The sequence below is a fragment of the Penicillium psychrofluorescens genome, assembly GCF_964197705.1.
Source record: "Penicillium psychrofluorescens genome assembly, chromosome: 3".
NCBI lineage: Eukaryota > Fungi > Ascomycota > Eurotiomycetes > Eurotiales > Aspergillaceae > Penicillium > Penicillium psychrofluorescens.
In genome coordinates, this window is record NC_133441.1 from 843,767 (window position 1) to 860,124 (window position 16,358).

The 16,358-nt window shown below is 54.2% G+C and overlaps 5 protein-coding genes across 5 annotated transcripts; 3 read left to right on the forward strand and 2 right to left on the reverse strand.

Annotated features, from left to right (window-relative positions):
- Positions 1–1,272: 1,272 nt before the first annotated feature.
- PFLUO_LOCUS4446 (uncharacterized protein) lies at positions 1,273–2,538 on the forward strand (the record flags this gene model as incomplete). Its single annotated transcript, XM_073781797.1, has 1 exon — positions 1,273–2,538. The coding sequence occupies one exon, from the start codon at positions 1,273–1,275 to the stop codon at positions 2,536–2,538; it is 1,266 nt and encodes a 421-aa protein (XP_073638516.1).
- Positions 2,539–3,088: 550 nt separating this feature from the next.
- On the forward strand, positions 3,089–4,309 carry PFLUO_LOCUS4447 (uncharacterized protein; the record flags this gene model as incomplete). Its single annotated transcript, XM_073781798.1, has 1 exon — positions 3,089–4,309. The coding sequence occupies one exon, from the start codon at positions 3,089–3,091 to the stop codon at positions 4,307–4,309; it is 1,221 nt and encodes a 406-aa protein (XP_073638517.1).
- Positions 4,310–5,008: 699 nt separating this feature from the next.
- Positions 5,009–8,989, forward strand: PFLUO_LOCUS4448 (uncharacterized protein; the record flags this gene model as incomplete). Its single annotated transcript, XM_073781799.1, has 2 exons — positions 5,009–8,258; positions 8,316–8,989. The coding sequence occupies 2 exons, from the start codon at positions 5,009–5,011 to the stop codon at positions 8,987–8,989; spliced, it is 3,924 nt and encodes a 1,307-aa protein (XP_073638518.1).
- Positions 8,990–10,587: 1,598 nt separating this feature from the next.
- On the reverse strand, positions 10,588–11,127 carry PFLUO_LOCUS4449 (uncharacterized protein; the record flags this gene model as incomplete). Its single annotated transcript, XM_073781801.1, has 1 exon — positions 10,588–11,127. One exon carries the CDS (start codon positions 11,125–11,127, stop codon positions 10,588–10,590), a length of 540 nt encoding a protein of 179 aa, XP_073638519.1.
- Positions 11,128–12,986: 1,859 nt separating this feature from the next.
- On the reverse strand, positions 12,987–16,233 carry PFLUO_LOCUS4450 (COPII coat Sec23p-Sfb3p heterodimer component; the record flags this gene model as incomplete). The annotated part of the gene is made up of 5 exons (XM_073781802.1): positions 12,987–13,618; positions 13,675–13,872; positions 13,925–14,362; positions 14,413–14,851; positions 14,908–16,233. The coding sequence occupies 5 exons, from the start codon at positions 16,231–16,233 to the stop codon at positions 12,987–12,989; spliced, it is 3,033 nt and encodes a 1,010-aa protein (XP_073638520.1).
- Positions 16,234–16,358: the final 125 nt, after the last annotated feature.

The following is a 16,358-nucleotide window of genomic DNA, read 5'->3' on the forward strand; positions in this document are numbered from 1 at the left end:
CACTCAGGGTTGCTTCAGTGATCGTCTCACCTGGAACTCCTCTCTAATATTTAAATTGTCTCTTTTCCTCGTCAAGACGTAGCTTTTGTTTAGTGTATTTCATCTACAACGGTCTAAGTGCATTACTACTTTCAGATCTCTTCGGATTATAGTCATTGCCGTTTTCTTTTCTGTGGTCTTGGTCCCTTTCACCTGAGGCTTTGGTTGAGCCTGTTGTAAACTAACGAGTATTATCGGTGGCGTCGTCAACGACTAGAGAAAGGCAGTTGCATAACTTTACTAGTTATGGTTTCCACCACCTCTACTCCTTTTTCCTTTCTTTAAGCGTAGCTATTATAAATTCTGTCAGTGCTTCCGATCTAGCAAATTATATATTGTTTTGAGTGTTATCTTTACTTAACGACTTTTCTCCTACGACTTATGGTACGATACTCCTTATATTAGAATGAGGACAGGATATTGCCAATACTTAAACAGACTTGAAGACTAACTATACTATCATAGACCAAATCGTGCAAATGCCAACTAAAGCCCTTTGGGTTATAGCAACCAGTTTGAAAAGAAAAGGAAACTCTGCTCTTTCCAGAACTAATCGGACTCTATTCTCAGCTACGGCTAGGCTTCCAAATTCCATGTCAATCATTAAAAGAGTTCTGCATTACATCGGGCTCAGCCACCAAGGACGGTAACGTTAAGCTAGCAAAGCCTCTGCTCTCTTACTGCAAGGGGAAACCTTGCAAGGCTGGCAATACCACGCCCCGCTGGGGTTGGCAATCGTAAATCTCGCGCTAGTCCTCATATAGTAACCACAGCGAGGTCGCGATTGAGGTGAGGTCCACCATCAAACCTCATTTTCTGTCCGATTTACGATTCCCTTCAGCCTTGCTAATCTTCCAAGTGGTTTGTCTCTCACCGACACGATGGTTCGTCAATCTACCGGTTTTTGTGAAAGGGGCTGAGCCCAACATGGCTGACGACGCTGGTTCGACGCAACAAGTATATAAATCGGCTCTGCTCTTGTTGAATCTCTTGCTATACAATCCCATCCACTATCCTACAATCAGTCTCAGCCGTGGTAAAGAGAAAATTAGTACGAGCATCGATCCCAGTCCCCATTTAGTTCCAACGTCCACCATGCGCCTCAAGACTTTTGCCCTACTGAGCACTCAGCTCATTCTGCCGACGGCAAGTATTCAACTTGGCTCACCCTTGCAGACAGCTAACATGGCGTGTATAATTTAGCTCGCCCAAGTACCGGTGAATCCGTCTGGCATGTTCCAGCTCAGTAACGATACAGAGTTCGCCTTCACCTTGGAGGAGGTCCTGTCGCTCAGCAACAATTTCGGGGCCCAGACGGGTGAAGTCCTGCGGGCCGCAAGCCAGATTATTCCGGCCGACTACGAGAGCTGGTATAAGGAGTTTCTGTTCCTTGGCGATTCCATTCATGCCAAAGCAGTCGGTGTCAACGCATCCCGCTTCCCCGTCTCGGCTCGCCAGGCCTACTTCCGCGCGTCTACTTACTACCGCTTTGCCCCCTTCTACCTGCATGGGAATGCGAGTGACCCGAGAATCAACGAGGCTGGAGCCCGCGCTGTAGCAGACTTCGACAAAGCCGCCGCCCTGCTGGCCCTGCCCCCCGTGAAGGTCAATCTCCCAGCTTCCAGCCCCAACGTCCCGACCACCAACTTCTCCGTCCCTGTCAGGTTTTTCAAGGGGCAGGCAGACTGCGCAAAACTTCCCACTATCATTGTCGGAACGGGATATGATGCCACGCAAGAAGACCTTTACCACGGGTCGGGCGTTGAGATTCTCGCCCGCGGTTGGAACGTCATCACCTACGAGGGACCCGGCCAGGGCACAGTCCTGCGTGAGCAGAACCTCGGCTTTATCCCGGATTGGTGGAACGTCGTGACGCCAATCGTGGACTATCTAGCTAGTCGCGACGACATCAACATGGACCAGGTCGCGCTCATCGGCGTCTCCTTCGGCGGTGAGCTCGCTCCCCTCGCCGCCTCCCGCGAGCACCGCCTGTCCGCCGTGCTGTCCGTCGACGGCTTGGACGATCTGTACTCTGTCATCAAGAAAGGGTTCCCGGCTGAACTCCAAACCCTCTACAACAACGGCCGGTACGCTGAGTTCGACAAGTACATCTTGGACACGGAGCGCAACACTTCCACCCCAACTCAGGAGCGCTATATCCTCGCCCAGTCGCTATTCAGCTTCAACACCGATAGTCCGTCCGATTGGTGGCGCCGCTTGCCCGCGTTCACCGTCAACGCCAGCGTCCTTGCCAACATCACCTGCCCTGCGTTCATCGGCGAGGGCGAGAACGACAGTTCCGCGCCGGGCCAGGCAGAGCAGATGGTCAAGTGGCTGGGGAACAAGAGCACGTACAACCTCTTCCGCACCGACCTCGGTGCCGGCGAGCACTGCCAGCTCGGCGCCGAGGCCCAGCTGGCCCAAGTCACGCTGGATTGGCTGGCCGATGTCTGGGACCAGGTTGCGTTGCCGGCGAACCTCACCGACGGTGTGTATTAACTGTGTCGCACAAGCAATTAACCTGGCAATGTGGGAGGCATTTCTGCGGCTATTGTCAGGAAAATGTGAAGTCAGCCGTGAGATGGCGTCTGCGATTGTCCACTGCTCTGTTTGTAATCTGCTCTAGGTATTCCTGATCTTGGTGTGCTGTGCGGTATAAGGCCTCTTGTATATTTCCTGCTTTATAGAAGTGAGATTCTTTTGTTCGTGATGATGCCCGCTATTTCGTCGCCTCCGGTCTGAAATGCGAGGGAGATGGGGACGAGCGTAGGGGGATATCTTCTTCATACTCCTAGACAATGATGATCAATTCCTATGAACCAATTCCTTCATAGACAGTCCTAGCAGCTAAATTTGTGTCAGTAGTCTGCGGGGCGATGTTGGAGTGTCAGTCGATCTTGAGCGGACGGCTCATCTGCGGCACAGTGGCGTTCTAACGTACCAATTAAATCCCCGAAGCACGGCCCCGGCTCACCTGTCCTCCCATCTGCTCTGCATCCCAAGACACGTCCCAGTTGTATATCTCGCGCGCCTTCAATGAATACTGTCCATGCCCCGAAATACTTCATTCGCGTCTCCGGGCCGCCTGCCGCCCTTTGCTGGACATGCCGGCGTCCACCTCGACCATGAGACAGTCAAGGGCCCGCTCTCCTTTTTTAACCCAACGCGGGCGCGCTTTCATGTGGAAGATCAGGCGCAGCTTCATCCCGGGTTGATCGACGACAAGCTTCCACATCCACACGCAACACAAGTCGCGTTGCCCGCAGTCATAAATTGGCGGTCTCGAGACAATCGCAAAGGAAGACACCCTTTGGCAGTGGACCCTTCCCACCCGGACTCCACAGCAAGCTTCCGCGCCATCGGCCGTGGCCTGTTGCGCATGTGCACCGAATGCCCGTACTGGGATATCTCGTACCTGATCGCCGTGTTTTTCTCCGTCGGATGCCTGATCTTCGTCATCAGTGGCCTGTTCTACTGGCTGCCGCTTGTAGCTCCCAGCTCTGAGTTTTCCTCGGAGACCACGGTCGGCGATATACTCGCATTTGTCGGAGCCACGTTGTTCCAGATCGGAGCTGTGCTGCTCGTCTTCGAAGCGTGCAACGAGAGCCAAACGGGATGTTTTGGATGGGCCCTCCACAAGGCCCTCACAGGAGAGGACGATGATGATAGCCCCGGAAGAGTGGTGGCCAAGGCCGACGTACATAGCTGCCAGCACCACCACCAGCGTAGGCGCCAGACGGATTCAGCGAAGCACGAGCAGAAGCAACAGCAGCAGCAGCAGCCCAAGGCGGACCGCAAATGGACCTGGTGGCCATCCTGGCACGAGCTGAGGACGCATTATTTCCACGAGATCGGATTTGTGGCCTCCATTGCAATGACTGTCGGTGCAACCATCTTCTACGTGAGCGGTATCTGCACGCTCCCGCCGATATACAACAACATGAGCCGGGGTGCTCTCGAGGGCGTATACTATTTGACCTATCTTGTTGGCGGGGTCTTTTTTATTATTTCCTCGGTCCTGTATGTGCTGGAGACCCAGCCAACTTGGTACACCCCGGCCCCGCATCTGCTGGGATGGCATATCGGGGTGTGGAACCTAATCGGCTCCGTGGGCTGGACCCTGGCGGCCTCGTTTGGTTACTGCACCCCCAGCTGGTGTGTCTATCAGGGCGACTTGACGCTGATCTGGGCTTCAGTCGCGTTTTTGATTGGCAGCATGCTGCTATGGTACGAGGCGCTCCAGAAGTATCCGGTCGAGAAAACGGGGTAGCATCTGGTGTTTTTGTTTTTGAAAAATGTATAATTAAATGTCCAACAACTCGTTCCCACTCGCAAGTGTGATTGCAACGACCTGCAGCCCAATCAATCATGACAGCTCTAACAGCATGGATCAAACCCACCTGGAAGAGGGATTCCTTTCGAAAGAGTATTAAGTCTCGAGCTGAGATTGCCATCCCGGCATTATAATTTGGTAGAGGAATTCCTTGGGTTATAGTTAGTCACTTTAGTGGGTTTGCCACCTCGAATAGCTCTTCAATTGATTAGTTCATAGACCGTTAGGATATTCACGTGTCATCCACACGGCAGACTGTCATCTACCAATGTAGTTTAGCGCAAATAGACTCGGTCTTCCCATCCGGATCACCAGATATCCGAACCAATCGCACATGTCGCGTTCGTGACTGTCTTCATTCTCTACGCCTCGCGGTTTTGTGCGGGTCGCAACCGAGTGTGTTTATGTCTTCTGGTGAGTACTTAATGAGCAGTCGCTGGAAAGAATCTGCCTTTCCACCGCTCTCAGCTGTCAGCCGTGCTGTCGAGGATCGCGCGAGGCCTGGACCCCTGATCGTCACTTTGCGGTCATTGATTCTAGGGTCTTTTATCTTGAAAACCCAAATACTCCACAATTCAGGAGATGACGGGGCGTCATATATAAACACCCCCACTCTCAGCCACCGATTTCACTGGTATGGATAACGACGATATTATTACCGAGCTCAGCGTCCAGAAGGAGGCCGAGATCAACGCGGTTGCTGAGCTGCAGGACGCCGTGTACAACCTGGCCTTGCGCGATGTCGACCCGGTCAATATCAACGTGACCAATCTGTCACTCGATGTCAACACCGCGCCTCCACTATGGGAGACATCTCCCTCGCAGTTCTGGCGCCGAATTCGAGGCCAGCAGCAATCCGAGGACCTGAGAAAGACAGTCCTCAATGGCGTGAATGCTACCATGCCTAGCGGCAGCCTAACGGCCATCATCGGCAGCAGTGGATCGGGCAAAACGTCGCTGCTCAACCTCATGGCTGGTCGGATGGCGGTTTCTCGGGCCAAAGGCTCCGGCACGACGACATTCAACGGCAGCACCGACATTGACCGTATCCGCAGCGCCTATGTCATGCAGGAAGATGTTCTCATTCCGACGCTGACGGTCCGCGAGACCTTGCGATACTCTGCTGATCTCCGGCTGCCACCGCCGACGACCCAGAAGGAACGACACGCCATCGTTGAACAGGTGATCCTCGAGCTGGGCCTGAAGGAGTGCGCAAATACGCGCATCGGGACCACTGCCCACAAGGGCTGCAGTGGCGGCGAGAAACGCCGCACCAGCATCGGCGTGCAGCTGCTGGCAAACCCATCGGTGCTGTTTTGCGACGAGCCAACGACAGGACTAGACGCCACCAGCGCTTTCCAGATAATCAGGACCTTAAAACGACTGGCTCGGGACGGCCGGACGGTTGTTGTCTCGATTCATGCGCCGCGCTCCGAGATTTGGAGCCTCTTTGATAACGTGATCCTCCTAGCCCGGGGCTGTACGTTGTATAGCGGACCAGTCAACGGATCACTGTCTCATTTTGAGGAATGCGGACACATTCTACCCCCATTTGTGAATCCAGCGGAATTCCTGATTGATTTGGCCGCCATCGATAATCGAACGGAGGCATTGGATGCTGCGTCTCGCGTTCGGGTCGACAACCTTCTGGAGGCCTGGAAATCCAGACAAGCTGCCACAATTGACGACAATAAAGAAAAGAAGGCATCTACAAAGCCCGAACTAAACTCAATTGAAGTCACATCGACGAAGAAAGTCTCGTTTCGTCGCCAGCTCCGTGTGCTAACCTCGCGCACATTCAAAGTCACCATCCGAGACCCGATGGGCGTGGCTGGCAGTCTCTTTGAAGCTGTCGGTATGGGCGTGATCTGCGGCTGGATTTTCCTGCAGCTCGATGAAAGTCTTGCGGGCATCCGCTCGCGCCAAGGCAGCTTGTACACAGCCAGCAGCCTGAACGGCTACCTCATTATGCTGTACGAGATATATCGGCTGACTATCGACATTCGACTCTTTGACCGGGAACGCAATGAAGGTGTGGTCAGCGTGCCGGGGTTCCTTCTCAGTCGACGCGCTGCCCGCCTGCTATTGGAGGACCTGCCCGTGCCGCTGCTGTTTTCCATCATCTATTACTTCATGGTCGGATATCGTATCGACACGGCGCAGTTCTTCATCTTCTTCATCCTGACGGTGCTCACACACTACATCGCCATGACCTTTGCATCTGTTGCAATCGGAATTGCGCGAAACTTCCCCGGCGCAAGTCTGGCAGCCAATCTTTGTTTTACAGTTCAGTCTTTTGCATGCGGCTACTTTGTGCAGTCCAACCAGATCCCGGTCTACGTGAGGTGGATCAAGTGGTGCGCCTATACCTTCTATATCTTCGGGGCGCTTTGCGCAAACGAATTCATCGGTGTCAACACTCCCCCGTATGGCCATTTTTACGACTGTCCATACTCCAAGAACCCGCTCGACCCAGCATGCAAGGAGTATACTGGTCGCTATATCATGGACAGCCTGGGGCTGCCGTCTAACTGGATCTGGCGGCCGATTGTCGTGATGGTTGCGTTTGTCGTCGGCCACTCCTTGCTGGCAGGTTTGTTACTACAATATAACCGCTTCGCAATGGACATTGCTCAGGCTCGACGGTCCGAGGGCGATCCCTCAGGCAGAAAATCTAAAATTGCAGTTCGCGCAACCGAAGAAGTCCGACGTGTGGCCATTTCTCTCGATGAGTACGCACTGGAAATCCGCAAGCGAAGGTTTCCATGGAAGAAGGCGCAGAGATTGCAGATTTTGCGGCCCATTACTGCGGAATTCCATTCAGGACAATTGAATATCATCATGGGCCCGTCCGGCAGTGGTAAGACGTCGCTGCTCAATTCAATTGCTCGGAGGCTGCACGGTTCCATGGGGACGCAGTACCGGGTCAATGGCAATATGCGTTACAACGGGGCTGTGCCATCAGAGAGCGTGATTCGATCTGTGACATCTTTTGTAACGCAGGACGACGATGCCCTGATGCCTTCTTTGACGGTCCGGGAGAGCTTGCGATTCGCAGCAGGACTCCGACTGCCGACATGGATGTCGCGCGAAGAGAAGAATCGCCGCGCGGAGGAGATTCTATTTAAGATGGGTCTCAAAGAATGCGCAGACAACCTCATCGGCAGCGAGTTGATCAAGGGAATCAGCGGCGGCGAGAAGCGCCGAGTGACCATCGCCATCCAGATCCTGACAGATCCTAAAGTGCTGCTGTTGGATGAGCCCACTTCAGGGCTGGACGCTTTCACGGCCATGTCCATCATCGAGGTGTTGCAGGGCCTCGCTGCCGAAGGCCGGACTCTGATTATGACCATCCATCAGTCTCGTTCCGATCTGTTCGGCCATTTCTCCCAGGTCCTGCTCCTGGCCCGCAGCGGGTACCCCGTATACGCGGGGAGGGGAGAGCAGATGCTCCGGCACTTTGCAGCATTGGGGCACGAATGTCCCAAAGCAACGAATCCAGCAGACTTTGTTTTGGATCTGATTACCGTCGACCTGCAGCACGAAGACCGTGAAGCCATTACTCGCGAGCGTGTCCAGCATCTAATCAGCTGCTGGACGGATGCTACCCCAGAGCTTGGGCGAGCGAACTCCCAGATCGCAATGCCCGCGGAACTGGGCAGTCTAAAACGTCAGATGTTGCCCTTCCGAGTCACGTTTCCACTGGTGCTGCGCCGTTCGACCATCAACTTCTGGCGCCAGCCACCGCTGGTGATGGCGCGGTCGATGCAGGTTGTGGGAATTGCGATTATCATGGCACTGTTCTTCGCACCGCTCAAGAATGATTATCCGGCTGTGCAGTCGCGGATGGGCTTCGTCCAGGAGATTGCCGCGTTATACTTTGTGGGTATGTGATCTTCTGTCCCAAGTTTACTCTCGATCTATCTACTAACGATCAGCCCAGGCATGCTCCAAAACATCGCTATATACCCCGGCGAGCGAGATGTGTTTTACCGCGAAGAGGCAGACAACTGCTACTCCGCCGAGACATTCATCCTATCTTATACAACGCTCGAGGTGCCATTTGAGATCGCGTCCGCGCTAGTTTTCGGCATCCTCGCCGTCTACGCGGATAACATGAAGCGCAGCGTGAAAATGCTCCTCATCGCGGCCTTCAACTGCTTCTGCATCATCAGCTGCGGCGAGTCCGTGGGGATAATGTTCTGCACGCTCTTCTCGCACGTCGGCTTCGCCGTCAACGTGACCTCGATCCTGCTTTCTATCTCCACCATCTTAGGCGGAGTTATGAGTCTCAATGTCAACGACGTGCTACAGGGCCTCAACCATCTCTCGCCGATCAAGTATTCCATCGCTAACCTGGCGCCGTACTCCATGCACGGCCAGCATTTTGACTGCACGCCCGCTGAGCGGCTTGCCAGCGGCCAGTGCCCGATTACTTCGGGCGACCAGGTGCTGAAGCTCTATAATCTCGACAAGGACGGGCCAATGAATGTCATGGCTCTGGGCGTGTGCACTATCGCCTACCGCGTCGTTGCTTACCTTCTGCTCAAGGTGGTGACATCGCACAGGGCCATGGAGCGCTGGCGCGAGTGGCGACGGGCGCGACAGACTTCGTAACTAGTTCTTTTTGTTTCTATGATACCCCGAACCAGAAAAATAACAATTTCTGTCCCACAACTTGCCTTTTCCTTTTTCCTCTTGTAGTAACTATATCATCCATGCAATGTGATAACTCGGCCGGAACTAGTTCTGGGGTTCACACACACAAAAACCCCCACAACGATAATCGCCTCCCTCTCGTGCCGAAGTGATTTCACGATCCCCGGACGAAACCACATGGCCCGATGCTGTCATTATTGCATCGTTTCGGCCGAATTTTTTTTGCCACTATTACGCACATCACGTGATGTGAGATCTGGTCGCCCCCCCCCAAAAGGTTTGAGAAGAGTTCAGGATGTGAATCCCTCGGGCGAAGTATGACGATATTTCATTACATGCATAGCTGGGTAGCTAATGAAGTAAGTACAGAACGAGATTGTCGATATTGTCCTACAGTAGTCCAGAATTTCCCAATCGAGTGGTCGGCCCGCTGGACACGTCCGAGAAAAGGCGTTTAGCCGACGCGCGGACTTATTGGATGAACCACTGCGCGGACCACCGCGGTTGAGGGTCTCGGCTACTGGATGATGGAATGGAATGGAAAATAGGAACAAGTAGGCGGACTTTGGTAGGGGCAGCATGGCAAAGCATGGCAAAGCATGGCAAACCCAACTCTATGGGTCAGGTCTCCAACTATGCCTCGCCTCGCCACTCCATCTATCCACCCATACTCATTACTAACTGCCGCGAGCCTTGTCCCATGTTCTCAGTGTTCTCCCCTACAGTCATGTATCAACTGCGGGTTCCTAGTTAGCTTGTACTAACTACTATTACTACACTCATGAAACAGCTCATCAGATTAGTTAGATAGAAAAGATAGACATGTCTAAGCAGAAGTAGAAGTGGACCTAGCACATGGGCCCCAGTTTCAGGTTTGATGTGATTCGCCCATCGATCGTCCAGTCGGAATGCTTATCGGAGGGAATATACGCAAGCCCCCCACAGAGAAGGGACTACTGGTGTTCCTATGTTCTAGAATCGGAGCCACAGACCCACTTTTCTTTGCTTGTTCCTTGATCAGTAACGACCGACGCTTTGGAGCGATCCATTCGGGTAGTCGGAAGAGACGATGGTGGGTTTGGAGGGAGTGCGTCTTTTCTCGTCAGTCTCGGTCTTAGAATTTTCGCCCCTGTCTGGCCCTGTTTTTCAGTCCCTGTTCTTTCTAGGACTTACCGGTGTTTCGAGTCCTGCGGGATGGGGGTCATTGGGGCCATCCTCTCTAAATCAGATTCCTTTCCCCAAGTCGCCTTTCTTAACGCTGGTTATTTCAAACTGTTCTTTCAAAAAGATTTACTACAAGGAACAAAAGTGTTTTTATGAACGTAAAAAAATTCATTCATGAAAGTCTATAATGTCGTCCCCCTAAACTCCCTCGTTGCATCCCTGCAACTTTCATATTCACATATATCCTGGGGGTATTTCATAACAGGAGAGATTCGTCTTGAGGCAGAGAAAAGAGGGTCACCGACTCGAGTGAGTCAGGCGAAACGAATCGAAATTGCTCGGGTCAACCGGCAAAAGGAAAAAAAAAAAAGGAAAACTCATCAACAACCAGTTTACTGGCCGATGGTCAGACCCAGACCAGTGTCGATGGGGCAGCCGTGGGTGGCAGCGTTGTCATCGGGCTGGAGGTAGGCGGCAGCGCAAGCGGAGTCGCCGGCCTCGCAGACAGCGGAGGGGCAGCTGCCAGTGGTGACCGAGGGCTGGACGGCGAAGCCGTACTGGGTGAACATTGAGTCAGAGCCCATGTTGATGCAGGACAGGTCCCAGTAGATGGTGTCGGTGTCCTCGGTGTACTCGAACTGGAGGACATCGGACTGGCTGGGGTCGGTGGCCAGCTTGATGGAGATGCCACCACCGTTGGGGTTGACGCGCCAGTTCTCGGAGTAGGAGCCACCGTTGGCAGACAGGGTCTGCATGGGGCCGACGTCAGAGGAGACGGACCAGGCGTAGATGTCCTGGTTCAGGTTGTTGGTGATCTGAACACCGCCGCCGGAGGGAGCAGTGCCGTTGCGGCGCATCATCATGCCCGAGGGAAGAGCAGAGGCGGCAGTAGCGAAGATGGCAGCGAGGCCCATAGTCTTGGTGAACATCATTTTGATGGTTTGATGGAATGTAGTGAGAGTGATTTGAAAAGTTGTTTCAAAGAAAGTATTATCTGGTCAACAGATAAAAAGGAATGTGTTTGATAAAGAAGGAGTGTCTTTTAATGAAAGAGAGAGACTTGATGAACGAAAGGAATCTCTGCCAGGACGTCGAGGGGGTTTATATAACTTTTCGAAACCCTGCTATACAACCCCCGGATGGCTCGCCGGACAAAAAAACGTGCAATGGGTCAGCCACGTACCCACCCTGACCCAACGGACGAGTGCCAGGAACAGTGGGGCGAAAGGCAAAAAGAAACAAGTGGACCCTACGGAAGGCGAATCATGGTGGGGGTGGAAAAGACTGAACCATTTATCGTCTGAACAGGGCCTCGTTTCATGGAACGTCATGCCACGGTCTGGACTCCAGGAACAAAAGTCTCTCGCTCGGCACCCTCCGCGGTCTGTATCGCGCGAAACAAAGAAAGGAAGAGATGCGTTGTATCCAAAATTCCTCTCTGTGTGAGCTGTACATCCCCGGTTTCCATAGATTCCGACAGGGTCATCAGAAAGTAGCCTGCATACAAAATAGCCCCGAGACCTGTCACCTAGTATGTATCGGGTGATGAGAATTAGGGCTAGCCCAGGTGCGTGGGCCGAGTGAATGCCGTGCGTGGCCGAGTCTCGGGCGAAGATTAATAGCGGCCACTCGGCCTAATGGACGTGGCAATACAGTACCACCGGCCGAAGTGAATTGATTCCGGCACGGCCCAGAGCCCTATCTCTGGTTCTGGAGGCGAAAAACGCGCTCGACAACATGGCTGCACAGATCACCCTGTTAGTCACTCGGGGACCTGGCAGTAACCATGGGCCCTGGGAGTCCGATAGCAGGCTATTTGCCGACCATGATTACGATTCTGGTGCGACCGTGAGGGAGGATATTGGTCTGGCAAAACGGCCTGCCACCGAGTGAGAGAGTTTTGGTTCCTGAGAAAAACGCGCATGTGGACTTTCAGCCACCGCCAACAGGGTCTCCACACCTCAGCGCGGGTTTGCCCTCTGACGTTGTTGCGGTTCCTGTTGATCGTTGACTGAAAATTTGTGTCGCTCTCTGTTGTTCCTGGCCCAAAGCGTTGCAGCCTGTTTGTTACTCATCTTAGCAAAATCGGCAGCCGTGCTACGGTCTCTGCTACGGCCCTGCATCTGCCGGCTGCTGCCCTATGTCCGATCGCCCAGATCCAGGGCCACTTAGGCCGGCCGGGTGATCACTAGGCTGGTCCGGGGGATGCGTCCAACGAACGAACTAAAACTACCTTAAATGGACAAAGTGGGGCAGCACAGAAAGTTCTGTTCGCTCAGACCGGATGACGATCTCGCCTTCTAGACCGCCGGGTGTCCACCGCGGTCTGCTATGTATGTAAACGTCTGGATAGATTAGGCAGAAGAGCTCCACCACCACCCTGGATGGGTGACGTTGGGCTGCAGACTGGTCCCTGCCCAAGACATCGCCATGTGGACCAGTGGCGTCCATCGTGGGTGGGACACGGAGGGCAAAGACTCAATAAACGAACTAATCTGGTATACGACTGTACTATACGGCACAGAAAGAATTTTCGGAAGCCCCACTTCCAGCCCTTTTGACTCCAGCGCCTTCCGTCCCTGTCCGATGGATTGTAGCTCGCTCGCTCCACCTGCCAAGTTTCCATCGTACGACAGCCACTGAAATCACAACCCTCCGCCAGTCTAGACAAGCTGGGCAGCCGTCATATTCTGCGCTAGGCGATGATGGGCCAGGGCCCGGACAGCAGACCGGCCGAAGAGGCAGGAGCGGCGTTGGTCGGAAGTCCGCACCGCGCAGCACCCGCACGGGCTTACCAATATGATGACCCCATCGCAGACAGGCTGGCAAGGGTGCTCTCGCCCGTCTCTTCCTTCTTGCGCTGGCCGGCTAGCTCCAGGTTGATCTGTCGGTGGATGTGTACCAGCCAGTCCACGTAGCTCTGCGCCTCGTTGTTCCGGTCCTCCAGCAAGAGTCGGGCAAACTCGTATTCCGCCCCGTCTAGGCCCTGCCGAGCCAGCTGGATCGTCACAGCCTTGGATCCGCGTACGGTCGAGAGGTATTGAAGCAGGTTCCGCACCTGGGCGTTCAGGTGCGTCTCGAGCACTGGGAATGACGAGAGGTTGGGATTGAGCTCCTGGAGGGAGTTCTGGCCAGGCCCGAGTAAATCTTCCAGCAGGTTGGGCGATACCTGCGCATGTAGCCACAACAAGATGGTCTGACCGTTGTCCACCAAGTATGCACCTCCATCCTCAATCTTGGAGAAGCTAGCCCTCAACGCAGGCGGCACCTGAAGTTGACCGTGCTCATTCGGGAATCCGTCTTCTGGCTGCATGTTGTGGATGGGGATGATACGCGGGTAAAGGTAGAGGGATAGCTCAGTAGCGCCAAACGACCGAAGCATGCGCTGGTCGTGAATCCGCCGGTCTGACGACTCATTGCCACCTGTGGAAAGGTTAGATGAGAGAAGTCGTGCCACACACAGAGATAGATAATCTCACCTTTGAACGCTCTCGACTTGACCAAGCTGAGCATGTACATCGAGAATTCCTTAAGATTCTCGGGGAGAACTAATTGTCCAGGGGGATGGGATCCAGAGAAGATCTTGCGGTATCCGCTGAAGATGTCGACCGTCTTCTCTGAAATATGGCCCCGGATGTCCTTAAGCGTCTTGTCGAGTGTTTTCGAGGCGGCTGCAGCTGTGAGTGAGTAGACTTTCTTTTTTCATAAAGAGATAGGCGATCAACTCACCTTCCTTGGCGATGATAGACACCACGGCATCCTGGTCAACATACTTCATGGTCTCCATGCCGCCTTCGTTGACCGCCGCCACGACATTGATACACCGGACACGTCGCTGTCCATCCGCGGAAGTATACAGCAATGCAGCCTGGAAGTGCGCATCCAGCTTGCGATCGAGCTTGCCATCGTAGCTGAAGATCACGCCAATTGCCTTGTCCGCATCCACGCCGCCAAATTCTAGATCAGCGCCTAGTGCATGTTGCACAAAGTTCCCATGATAGGCAGACACCTGCAGGCCATTCGAGCATCGGACCTTCATCAAACATTGGTATCCCGTCTCTCGGCTGACGACGTGAGCGAACTCTCCCCGCAGCTTTGAGATATCACGAGGCGCATGGAAGTTCGGATAGAAGAATGTCTCGCCGCCAGTAAGCGTCGATACATAGCCTTGTAAATCGAGTTAGTCGATTTCCTATCTTGATTATGTTTCAACATACCGATTGTGGCAACATCCAGATAGACACCACCGGGAGCGGCGATGAAGAGATCGACGCCCACACCAGCCTCAGCCATTTTGCTTGCTGTCTTCTTCCACTCCGGATTTTCTGTCGTGAACAGTTTTCGCTCTGCTTCCGTTCCGTGAATTTTGGGGTCCTCCCGATTCTCCAGTTTCCCAGGGCCCCAGGTGGGCAAGCTGGAGAGCGCGCAAACGACCTTGCCACCCGTCGCCTGCAATGCTGAGAGGGCAGCATTCAGTGTAGGCAGCACTACCGGTTCGGGGTTCTTGACATGAGAGAAGATACTAGGTATCCGATTCAAGAGTGATGTGATCACGGACTTGGATTCGTATGGGTCGACAAAAAGACCCTCGCTCAATGGCACAAACGGTTCTTCCAAGTCAGTCATCACCATCATTTGCGCTTGGTCCAGTGAAGCCTATCAACCTGTCAGCAAAAAAAAGTATTTGGTCTACGGCGGAGTGGCACACGGACCGTGAGGTTGTAGAAATGCACTTCAGTGTCAAAAGTCACAATGCCAACCGTCGCCCCTGCTGCAAGTTTCCGGGACGTCGAATCTTCACCCTCGGTGCCGTCCGCCGACCCATCCTCTCCGTACAATGCTTCAGCAATTCCTTCACAAACACCCTTGAGGAATCCACGATGGACGGATTCCCGGCTGACGTCAATCAGGAACAGAGTCTGGAGGCCTACCGGCTCCTTGTTCCAGTATTCCTTGGGGACCAAATATTCCACCGTTCCCATCATCAGCTCCGGTCGTTGCATACGGTCAACTCGCGCCCCAGTCGGGTCCAGAGGTGCAAAGTAGTCGCCTGGCGTGTCATTCGGGAACGTGCACATGTTGCATACAAACTTGTTACCACCTGACTGGAAAGACATGAACGGGTTGACGTATGTTCGACAGCGTCGGCATCGCGGAGGGCCCACATCCCCAAAATCCAGAACAGGTATCGGTTGCTCGCCGGGGTCCAACGGTGCGAGTGGCTGCAGAATCATGCCCAAGGGCAAGCCGGTCGAGGACAGAAAATCCGAGGTGGAAGGAATATTATTGAGCGTTAGACGAGCGAACTTCGGTGACGAATTGCCTTGATCGTGAGCCACAAACGGGATCGCCGCAGGAGGTGGCAGATGGCGGTCCATTGTGGGATAGACATGATTGAAATAGTACTGGGCGGGCAGATCGCGCGAGCGCGGCACGCTGGGGATCTGTTCGGGGTCAATTCGGCCCTGTGTAGGAACAGAACTGACACCACCACTCGGTTCTGACAGTTGATGTCCTTCCAGCCCTGGCACCTGGCCTCCGGCCTGGGGAGCCATTGCGGGAGAGATGGGCTGTGGAGCTTGATTCAAGCCCGTGTTGAGGAACTGCGACGTCGGCTGCATGTTCCCTTGAGGCATCCCACCCTGAAATCCTTGTGCCAGGGGCGCTGTAGCAGGGCCGAGATCATGGTGGGCATGGCGGTGCTTCTTCCGGTGTGTTCTTGTCCCCGCGTCCGCGGCTATACCCATGCCGCCCATTTGGGAGGTCAGGCCGGCCATGCCTGGATCGCCTGGCGCGCCCATGGGCGCCTGAGGTATTTCATTGTGTGTGGCATCGGCACCCGGGGCCATGTTTTGTTGCGCTGTGCCGTAGGCCGGCCATTGGTTCGGAGACGGGTTGGGGTAGGCAGCTCCCGGTTGCGGAGGAGCTGGCCCGGGAGGGTAGCCGGCAGCGGGGTAGCCTTGAGGCGGGGCCTGTTGTGCCGTGCGCTGATTTGGATCTTCAGAGTCCATTGCGTGATACATGTTCGGGTTGGCCATGGTCGATCATACCGCGGGGGAAGGGGATGTATGGACGACGAAAGGAAGGGAGGGAGTCGAGCGCGAGGGAGACGATAGCGAGAGATGTACAATCAGCAGCCACAGCTCATCACGGGTGGTTGTTT